Here is a 10,359-nt window from a genome sequence, read left to right as displayed (position 1 = left end):
AATTAAAGTTCGATTTTATTTATTAAACATGATTACATTGTCTTAAAACAAAGAAAACATAACATAAATCAAACTAGTCTTGCATCTTTTATTGTCACTAAGGCCCGAGTCCGCCTAAGTGTATCGCAATCCATATCATGCATCAGCTCCTGAAAACACATGTGAAAATAGGTACGTCAGCATAAAAATGCCTGTGAGATACATAGGTTTTGTTTATGCAGGATTCATGACTTGTAAGTTAAAAGAAAATGTTTAACAAAAAGTTAGTCATGAATCTTGTAAAATGTTTTCCTTTGCAATTCATATGAAAATCGATATGAAATTCAAATGATATTAAAGAAAAGTGTAAGGTTAACTGAATAACCAGGTAAAATGAGTTTGTATACAATTTGTTGTTTGTAAATCAATGTTTTGTGAAAATATGTCATTTGTATAAAATGTAACATGTTCTTATTGAAATGATTTAGATAACGCTATGGTATGTAATATCATAAAAGCACTTATATAGGAAGTACCAGCGGCGTATCCAACATACTTTTATCATATTACACACGCCTCGTTATTTAAATCATTCACCAAATAACCACCAAAATGTCTTGTTTAAACCAATGTTAAAATGTTCATGTGTAAACAATGTCTAATGTCAAATGTAAATTGTGACTTATATATCCAAATGTTATGTGTGGCAAGTAAAAAGTATCTACTCAAACCATACGTATAATGTTAATGTATAATCAAATGTATGGTGAATAAAAGTATTACTCAATCCCATAGGTAAAATGTACAAAACAATGTATTTGAATAAATCATAGTTTAAGTCAAAAGTTATGTTTTGCAAAATCAATGCTTTACTGATACAAATATTTATGCGGTAATGTTTATCGCATACATTCAAGCCTTACGACTGACAGACAAACCTTCAAACAAATTAAAGGTTTATCAATTACGTATATCGGATTCAGTCATCCCTTACGTCCAAACAAACCTAGGATTCCAGGGATGGGAGTTGTCAATTCCTATGGTACCACTACATACTACCGAGCGGCATGATCAGTGTTAATGGACGTATTTTAGTTCCGTTAAACAAACCAAATGTCATACCAAATGTAAGCATGTTATGTGAAAACAATGTACTAAGTAGGCTAAGTAAACATACGAAGCAGAAATGTAATGTACATCAATGTGCTAGCATGCTCAGTAAACATACATATCAGAAATGTGATGTAAATCAATGTGTCCATATGCTGAGTAAACATATGCAACAAAAATGTTTATGAAATCAATGTGCTAGCATGCTAAGTAAACATACATAGCAAAGCATAATGGAAATCATGTACTATATGCGTACTAATGAACATAGCAAGTATATGTCATGAAAGCACGAAAAAGCACGAAAGTAACAAGTAGGCACATGTGTATCACCCAAAAATATTTGAAAACAGTAAAAGACGGGACTATGTACTCACTTAATATTGCTTAAAAGTCTTGAAACAACAATCAAATAACGCCTGAAGGATCACGGAATCAAGCGGCACCTAATATAGGTAACTACGTTAATAAACCGGACCTAAATCGGATGATCGGATAAAATGAGGTTTCGTAAACCAAATGAGTATTGGAACTCATGTGATATGGTTTAACAAAGCCTACATTCTAAGTCAGAACCTATCCTAAGTGTTTATGACCCGTTATGACCCGTTTAGGTAGCTTACGCTACTTTAACGCGTCATTTGCGCAAAAGCGCAAACGAGTAGCCTAACTAGTCCTATGACAAGTATTATATGCCATAACATGCTTAAATATGTTGCATAATTAGTTTAAGTGACAAAATTCAGGTTACAAATGCTTAAAATGAAATTATGCATAAAAAGGGCATTTTGGTCATTTTCCTAAGGCATATAAACTACCTATCATACAACTAACTAAACGAAGTGACCATAAGGTATAACCTCGGAAGGTTATTCCCTATACAACTATGGTCACAAAATATGTTTGGTCGGATCCTAATGATCGACCAAACGGGTCGGGTTCGAAAATCTAAGCGGTTGTTTAGACCGCTTAACTTACGACCCTATATAAGCACTAGACTAAGAGTGACGAGTTAAACATGTTAAAACATGTTTAACTAAGTTAGAAAACAAGTTTGATATCAAAACAAAGGGTTTTGATACCCGAAAATAGCTTCGTTGCAGAATACGCATAAATACGTATTTTGATCGAAACTTTGACTCGTCACTACGCCTAATCAACGTGATAATCAGTAGGTATAGTCACAAGGGACTATAACCATCGTGATTACGCTCACGTTGCAAAGTTCAAACGAACTTTGTGTTGACCATAACCTGGTCAAAGCAGAAAGTCAAACACTGTTTGACTTTCATGCTTGAAATACAAGAACAAGCATGAAAGAAGCTTACAAGAGGTCCAAGCTTGGGTCAAGAACAAGAAAACTTGAAGATTGGAGCCTTCATCCAGAAGGGATAACTCCAAATGAGCAGATGAAGAAGAGAAATCAGAAGTGAGCAAGTTGGAAGTGAAAAAATCTTGGGTTTATATAGAATTTCATGAACTGTTAAGATCGTTCCAAGTGTTTAGAGCTATGATCTTGGCCATACATGTGTTACCCACTATTTTGAATACCATGAGACCTTAAAAACCAGCCCATAGTGTGTTAAAACCATGCATAAAACCCATGGATCAGCTGCCGATCGAGAAAAACTGGTTTTCTGCACAGATGGGGTCTGTCGTGCCCCGCGTAAGACTCAGGGTAGTCTTACGCGCCCCACGAGCGATCAATGTTTCAGCAACAGTTTTAATAATTACAGTTTCAGTCCCTGCATGTATTTAAGGCCATTTTTGACATGTATAAGACCCGTTAACCCATTTTCAAGGCTCAATAATGATGTCAAAGTATAGGGAATGTGAAATATGCTTGAAAACATCTCGGATGTCGGTTCGTTTGGTCATACGGCCACGTTATTCGGTTAATTACGACGAAACACGAACGGACGCGAAACACGATCCAAATTACGCGACGAATGAAAGTTTAGCATTCCAGTCACTAAATAAAATATTTTAATGATTACAAAAATTTTTGGATGTCCGGATATGTTCAGAACGTAAGATATGCGCGTAAATGCAAACTTATGCACTTTTTGACGCTTTTAGTCCCTGATTGACCAAATAAGTTTATTTTCTCATACCGAACCCCTCTAAGCCTATTTCTAAGCTATGTAAAGGATATTTATGGTATGTTTAACTTATGATCATGTTCCGGAGTGTACGTTAGTATACGAATCGGCAGACTTTCGCAGTTTGTCGCAAATAGTCCCTGCGATCGAATAAACTTGTTTTTTCCATACCAAACCCTTTAAAACTTATTTATAAGTTATGTAAAGCTTATTTAAGGTATGTTAAGCATAAGTTGAGGTTCCAGAGTTTTGTCGCGTTAGACTGATTACGTTTACGCATCAGTTTGCGTATAACTTTCAAGAAAGCGATATAGAGTTTGAAATTGAACAAAAATCAAAACGTGCAAAAAGTAAAACATAAATAAACAAACATTGGGATCAAATAATATTGTTTTATTGATAATTGAACTATTCAGGGTTTGTACAATGATTACAAGCACAGATGTCACATAGAGATCTGAATAATCGATACAGAAACCACATTTTTTGCACTGGATAACGAATATGAACATTGTATTTATAGCGAAAGTGCTGAACAAAGGAGATAACAGCTCCGGTTTCATCAGGAAAACTAAAAGAACATAACAACATAAATTAGTCAAAGATATCATATAAATATAAACTGACAAAAAAAAAGTAACTTATTACTTGATAAATTAATAACACTAATATATATATATATATATATATGTTTTATAAAAATAAAATAACTTTAAATCAACTTTAAATTATATATGTTTTATAAAAATAAAACAAAATCTACAACCTTTCAACAATAAAACACAACCAAATACGATCAAACAACAAACAAACAACCCATTTTTTACCAAAACCCTGCTTTTTGCCCCAAAAATAAACCGCCAGACCAAAACGCCCCGCTTTGGCCAAAGCGAGCCGCTTTGGTACAGGATCACCAGACAAGAACTGACATGCTCAGCCATAAAGCTTCCCGCTTTGGCCAAATAGACAAGGGGGTGTGTGAATAGCCCATTTGATAAATGTAAAAAAAATATAAATATAAATAAATTTATATCAAAGGTCGATCAGATCAAACAGTACCAGATTGAACAATCCCACCATCTCTTGGATTTTCATCTACACAGATCATCCTTTTCCTCCATTAAACCCCCATTAATCCGCTGTATTCTAGTGTAGATCATGGACAAAAACCAGAATCCATCGAACAGTAATACCAACAAGGATCACAATCCCCCAATTTTAGATGATTCCGGCGACATTGAACCCGCTGAACTCATTCTCTTTCAAGTCTCTGAATGTTACGTCTATTTGGTAATTGATCTATTTCCTTCCTTTCTTTACAAATTGAATCATGCATTAGTCTTAATTTGGAAACTTAGGTTCTAGGTTTGGTGCATCAGTTCTGTTTCTTGCTTATTGTATTAGGAATTTTGACTTGATTTGGAACTGTTATATGACTGGTTGTTTTGAATGACTCCAATTTTTACTAAGGGTAGTTGATGGCCTGCCTATCTTTGGTTTTATGTTAAACTGCATTGAGCCTTTTGGAGTTAGCTAATTTGGTCTTAAGAGGGAAGATGGCAAGGATAAGTTTGTGTTTTTTTAACTAGTGATGTAATGCTGCAATTCTCTTTTTCAATTTCTAGTCATCTTGACCAACATTCCGAGGGCATTCGGGTTTGCGTTTGAAGTGATTATGCGTTTTGTAGTCTACTTTTTGGACTCAAGTAACATTGCCTATGTATTTTATGCATTTAGTGAAAACAATTTCAATAATTAAATATGTATCTTGGTTTAGTTTTTAAATAAACGCTTAGAGTTGTAAACAATTCAATTTGTTAGCAAATGGTACACCATATTCACCAACACCCTCATTTGGTTCAATTATGTTTGCATTCTTAAGAGATCTAGATTGTTCAATAATGTGACATATTTTTTTAGTTTACATTTACCTTTATTTTGTAACACTCTTTTATAGCATCATTATTGGATTCGCAGGAAACAACATGTATCCTTAATTCTTTGTATGTCTTTTTTTTCTCTTTATCCAAATTCTCATAATCATAACCATGTGGTAGTTTACATTTACCTTTATTTAGTAATACTCTTTTATAGCATCATTATAGAATATAACTGGTTGTGTCACTCATGTAGTCTGCACTTTGATAAATGTTTTTAATCATAAAATAGGTGATGAACATTTGTACCATTGATAACATTCAGTACTCTTTCTGATGTCATCTTTGACTTGGGACTTACGCTGTTAATTACTATTTACCTATGTGTTTAATATCCCGATATATCACCGATATATCAGTGATATATCGCTTATCGGTCCCCAACCGAGATAATGGTGCAAAATGTCGGTGCCGATAATATCGGCGATATTGGACCGATATTTTACCAATGTATCATCGATTTTCCTGATATCAGTACTTTTCTTCTTATTTCTACCATTCGTCATCTTCTTATTGCGGCTAATACTGTTTTATTCTTAATTGTTAGTTGTTAATGTTAAATGTTAGTGTTTTAAGTCTTAGTCAGTTCCCACTTGCTACAATTGTTAGTGTTTTGCAAGTTGCAAAAGGTTAATTTGTTAATGGTTGGAGAGTATACTGAATTGTTAGTGTTAAATTGCTATATATATATATAAATTTAGCATGATATTAAAATTTCCGATATCCACCGCGATAACCGATATCTCAAATATCGGTCCTTGACCGATATCCGATATTTTACCGCATTAACTACTTAGCTATTTACATATGATTGTTTTTGTGCAGATACCTCCAAGGAAGACTGCAGCTTCCTACAGGTTCCTATCAGAATTTCTGAACTTCTGTTTTTCTCTGCATGATAAATCTGTATTGAATATGAATCTTTTTCTCTGTTGTTTAGACTTGATATACGTCTCCAATAATGTGTCTGCTAAACAAAGTGCCGTCTTCTGTGTTGTTGAATGTAGTTTAGTTGTTACATAATTGGAGACAGATTGGGTGATGTAATTTTGGTACGGTTCCAAACAGGTTACGTTGGGTTGACATGATGCATTCTTTGTACTACTTTTTGTTACAAGTATTTAACTTAATTTCGAATGTTTGTATATGCTGTATTATATTTGTATATTACATTAACTTATGATATGTATTAATTAGGTAGACATATGTTGGTGGTTAATGGTTGTTATCCAAAAAACGTTATATACAGTATTTGGCGCCAACTTTAACTGTCAACCAACCGTCTTGTAAGCATGTATATAAACATGTCGTCGGTTCGGGAACAATTTACCTAGATTTCGGCATTTGTTATCATCAATTGTTGTTTATCCGTTCAATCCATTTCGGTTGTTTTGTGTCTACATTTGTTCGATATCCCAACACTTTTTTAAATTTTTTAATAAAGAGTTAATTACTGTTTTCGTCCATGTGGTTTGTCAAAAATCACTATTTCAGTCCATTAGTTTAAAAATTGCGATTTCAGTCCCTGTGGTTTCACTTTCGTAACCATTTCAGTCCACCTCGTAACCATTTCAGTCCCTGTACTTAACAGAATAATGGATTGAAATGGTTACGAAAGTGAAACCACAGGGACTGAAATCGCAATTTTAAACTAATGGACTGAAATTGTGATTTTTGACAAACCACAGGGACGAAAACAGTAATTAACTCTTTAATAAATTTATGGTGCGTTACATATAATTACAAAATATACAATAGTTATCTAATGTTTGTAATAAAAAAAAAAATTAAAAGGCTGTATGCATTCAATATACACTTTGAGAAACTTTTGACTCATTTTATTTGTTTCTTTTTCTTAGTTGGCCTACATTTTTTTGCTTCACCCATTTGACCACTTTCTAGTGTTGACTTGTACTCAATTTCTTGCTATATAATGCATAATAAAAGCCTATCAAAGGCAGTTCTAATCTAACAAAGTTAGTATCATAAACATTATAAACTATGATTTGCATATGTTGGACTTATCGGTTTATGGGTTTTTATAGGGCTGATGAATGGGATATAAACAAATGGGCTTGGGAGGGAACAATGAAAGTAGTAAGCAAGGGAGAAGAGTGTATTATCAAACTTGAAGATAAGACAACAGGTGACGACATTTTCATTGTTTAGTGTTTACTACTTGAGGCGAAAAAGCCGGCGGTCTGCACCGGTTGGGTAACTGATTAATGTCTGTCCCGTTAAAACGAGCAAATTTTTTTTGCGGGTCAAAACCAGGTTCATGTGGGCAGATCCAACTACACCGTTTGACTATTTTAACAAATAATTGTATAAATTCCTTGACCCATATTACCCGTTAGACCCCTCTTCTTTTTTGCAGTTATTAATACTTAAACTTCTTTGACGGGTTATCAATCAAATACGGTCCAAATTGACCCATATTCATATAAACGTCTTGAAATTGCGACCTCTATATAGTATTTATGATATGTAGGTGAACTGTATGCCCGGGCATTTTTAAGAGATGGAGAGCCTCATCCTGTGGAGCCTGTAATTGATAGCAGCCGGTAAATCATTCTCTAATTCTTGACGAATTTAGGAAGTATCTTTATTAGTTCACAGAATGTGTTTAATAATAGATCAAATTATGACATACATAATGTCCATGATAATTTTATCGAAGAAATTGTCTTGCATACGTAATGCTGCTGAATATTGTCGTGTATCAATGCCACATCACTACTGTTTCTAACAAACATTCTTTATTATCTGCAGATATTTTGTTTTACGTGTGGAAGAGAACATTGGTAATCTTCATGCTTTAATGATTTATAGATATATATTCTTTATTGAATGCTAGACGTGCCTGTTTTAACCCATTTACCTACAACTCGGTTGACAAGGGTTGTTTAGTCTTTAATGAGTCAAGCGAGTTAGAGTTAAAAGATTCAACTTAAAGGAAAACAGTTCAAACGAGCCGAAAGTCACCAGAACCTTCAAGTGCATAAAAAAGATTGTTGCTTGGTTAAAATAGATAGGTTATTATAGTAATAATATAGTTTTGTAATCTTATTAACACAAATTATATATAATGTTTGGACAGAGGAATAAGATGGTTTTTACGGTCAGCCCAATCTAACCAACCTTTTTTTACTCGCACAAAAATAACTACCCGTTTTTTCTCTAAATTATGATTCCTTAAATTATGCAGGTGGTCGTCTTCGCCATGCTTTTATTGGTATAGGCTTTAGAGAAAGACCTCAAGCATATGATTTCCAAGCCGCTCTTCATGATCATATGAAGTATTACTCTAAAATCTTTTTATAAATAAACATTTGTCTACTTCAATTATACAAGATTATAATGTTTTATATTGACTGATCTATCATTAAAAATGAATTAATATACCACGTGAAGGTACCTTAACAAGAAGAAAACTGCCGAAGAGATGGAACAGCAGTTCCAACAGACTTCTTCAGTTGATTACAGTTTAAAAGATGGAGAAACTCTGGTGCTTCAACTAAAAAATGTAAGTTAATTTATAACTTTTTTTGCCTGCTATTTGAAAGTAAATTTTTAATTCTAGAGACTACTACAAACTGCACATAAAAGTAGGCCTGACAAGTTGTGTGGGGTTTGGTAATGAGTCAAAACGGGTATGGTTGAAGCATGCCATTTTTGGCAACGGGTGGGCTTGGTTGGTTTGGGTTGACCGGAAGAGATGTCTTTTTATCCATTTTATAAATATATTCATGAATAATTACAAGCACATTAACCAAATTCTTACAAAAAGGGTTATTGGATTTTATCACTACCGACTATTGGGTATTGGCCGCTTTCACTCCCAACTATCACTTTGACTCCCAACTTAACAATTTGTATGTTGTGTCACTCCGGTTGAGTGGGTTTTGGCTCCCATTTTGTCTTTTAGGAGCTGATTCACCTGCAATCATTAGAAATTCACAAAGTGTTAGCCTAATATCACCAATAACACAAGTTAAACACTAAGAAATGTGCATCTGCAGAGTGACACAACACACAAAGTGTTAAGTTGGGAGTGGTGGGAGTTAAAGTGATAGTTGGGAGTGACAACGGCTAATACCCAATAGTTGATAGTGATAAAATCCAATAACCCTTACAAAAATAATCTGAATTATTGAAATAAAAACGATTTAAAAGGTTGTATGCATTAACAATAGCGGACTTGCAACTTGTTTGACCTGTATGTCTCATTTAACCCATTCTTTTATTTGACCCGTTTAAGATTAACTACAACCAAAATAAACACATTTAAAATTATGTGGTTCAGTATCCCCTCCATTAAACTTGCAACATTTTCTTTACAGGCAACTTCTCATATGAAAAGAATATTTACAAGTAAAATATTCTCAACTTCAGCCACAAGATCCCTTTATTTTGTATCCATATTACTAAATAGTTTGGTGGGTTCAAAGACGCCCAACGTAAACCTCTTAAATCTTTTTATTTAAAATATTAGATAATTAATGGAAAAGAGTTTTTGTAATCATATATAAATATTTAAAATAATAATTTGATTGAAAAGTGTTACGGGTCAACTCAACCGGACCTATTACCACTCGTACCAAAATTACCCATCATACCCCATACCCAACCTGTCTAACTGCCTTTTAACAATATAGTATTTTGTAATTGTGGTTGGCATGCATTATGATTATAGAAAGGTGGTAGCAGCATGAGGTCCAAGTTCTTCGAGCAGGGACTAAATAATCCCGCAGATCAAAAAGAAAAGGGTAAGAAGGAGGTTGCAATTACTAGTATACCACCACCACCACCGCCTTCACCACTTTCACCACCAGTTAATGCCGTAAACAACCCTCTGGCACCCTCAAGGTTGGCTCTTGATGAAAGTCCAAAAGATAAGTCTTTGACCTCAGTTGACCAGCAACCAAATGAACCTCATTCTGCTCAAGACCTGCCAGATGATGATTTTGGAGATTTTCAAGCAGCATAATGCTGCTGTTTTATGAATGTTTGGTTTGAACTCAAAGTTGCCACAGATCTCCATGTCTTTTTTTTTATTATTACTATAATATAATGGGTTGGTAAATATCGCATTTTCTTATATATCATTTGTTTTGATTTTTTTTTCTGTTTATCTACAAAACATGTGTCATCCAGTTTTTTCTTCTTCTCTATTATTATAGGCAGTGTGTTTTGCTTTGGAGTCAATACATGCCGAAAATCCAATACTA

The 10,359-nt window shown here is 33.9% G+C and overlaps 1 protein-coding gene across 1 annotated transcript; it reads left to right on the top strand.

Moving 5' to 3' along the window:
- Positions 1–4,233: 4,233 nt before the first annotated feature.
- On the top strand, positions 4,234–10,308 carry LOC110921041 (uncharacterized protein At1g03900). Its single transcript, XM_022165305.2, has 8 exons — positions 4,234–4,481; positions 5,954–5,985; positions 7,174–7,274; positions 7,620–7,692; positions 7,901–7,932; positions 8,337–8,427; positions 8,543–8,654; positions 9,825–10,308. Exons 1-8 carry the CDS (start codon positions 4,350–4,352, stop codon positions 10,116–10,118), a joined length of 867 nt encoding a protein of 288 aa, XP_022020997.1. The 5' UTR covers positions 4,234–4,349; the 3' UTR covers positions 10,119–10,308.
- The last annotated feature ends 51 nt before the right edge of the window (positions 10,309–10,359 follow it).

This window comes from Helianthus annuus, chromosome 17 (genome assembly GCF_002127325.2).
Source record: "Helianthus annuus cultivar XRQ/B chromosome 17, HanXRQr2.0-SUNRISE, whole genome shotgun sequence".
Classification (NCBI taxonomy): Eukaryota; Viridiplantae; Streptophyta; class Magnoliopsida; order Asterales; family Asteraceae; genus Helianthus; species Helianthus annuus.
This window is presented reverse-complemented; position numbering and strand designations above follow the sequence as displayed.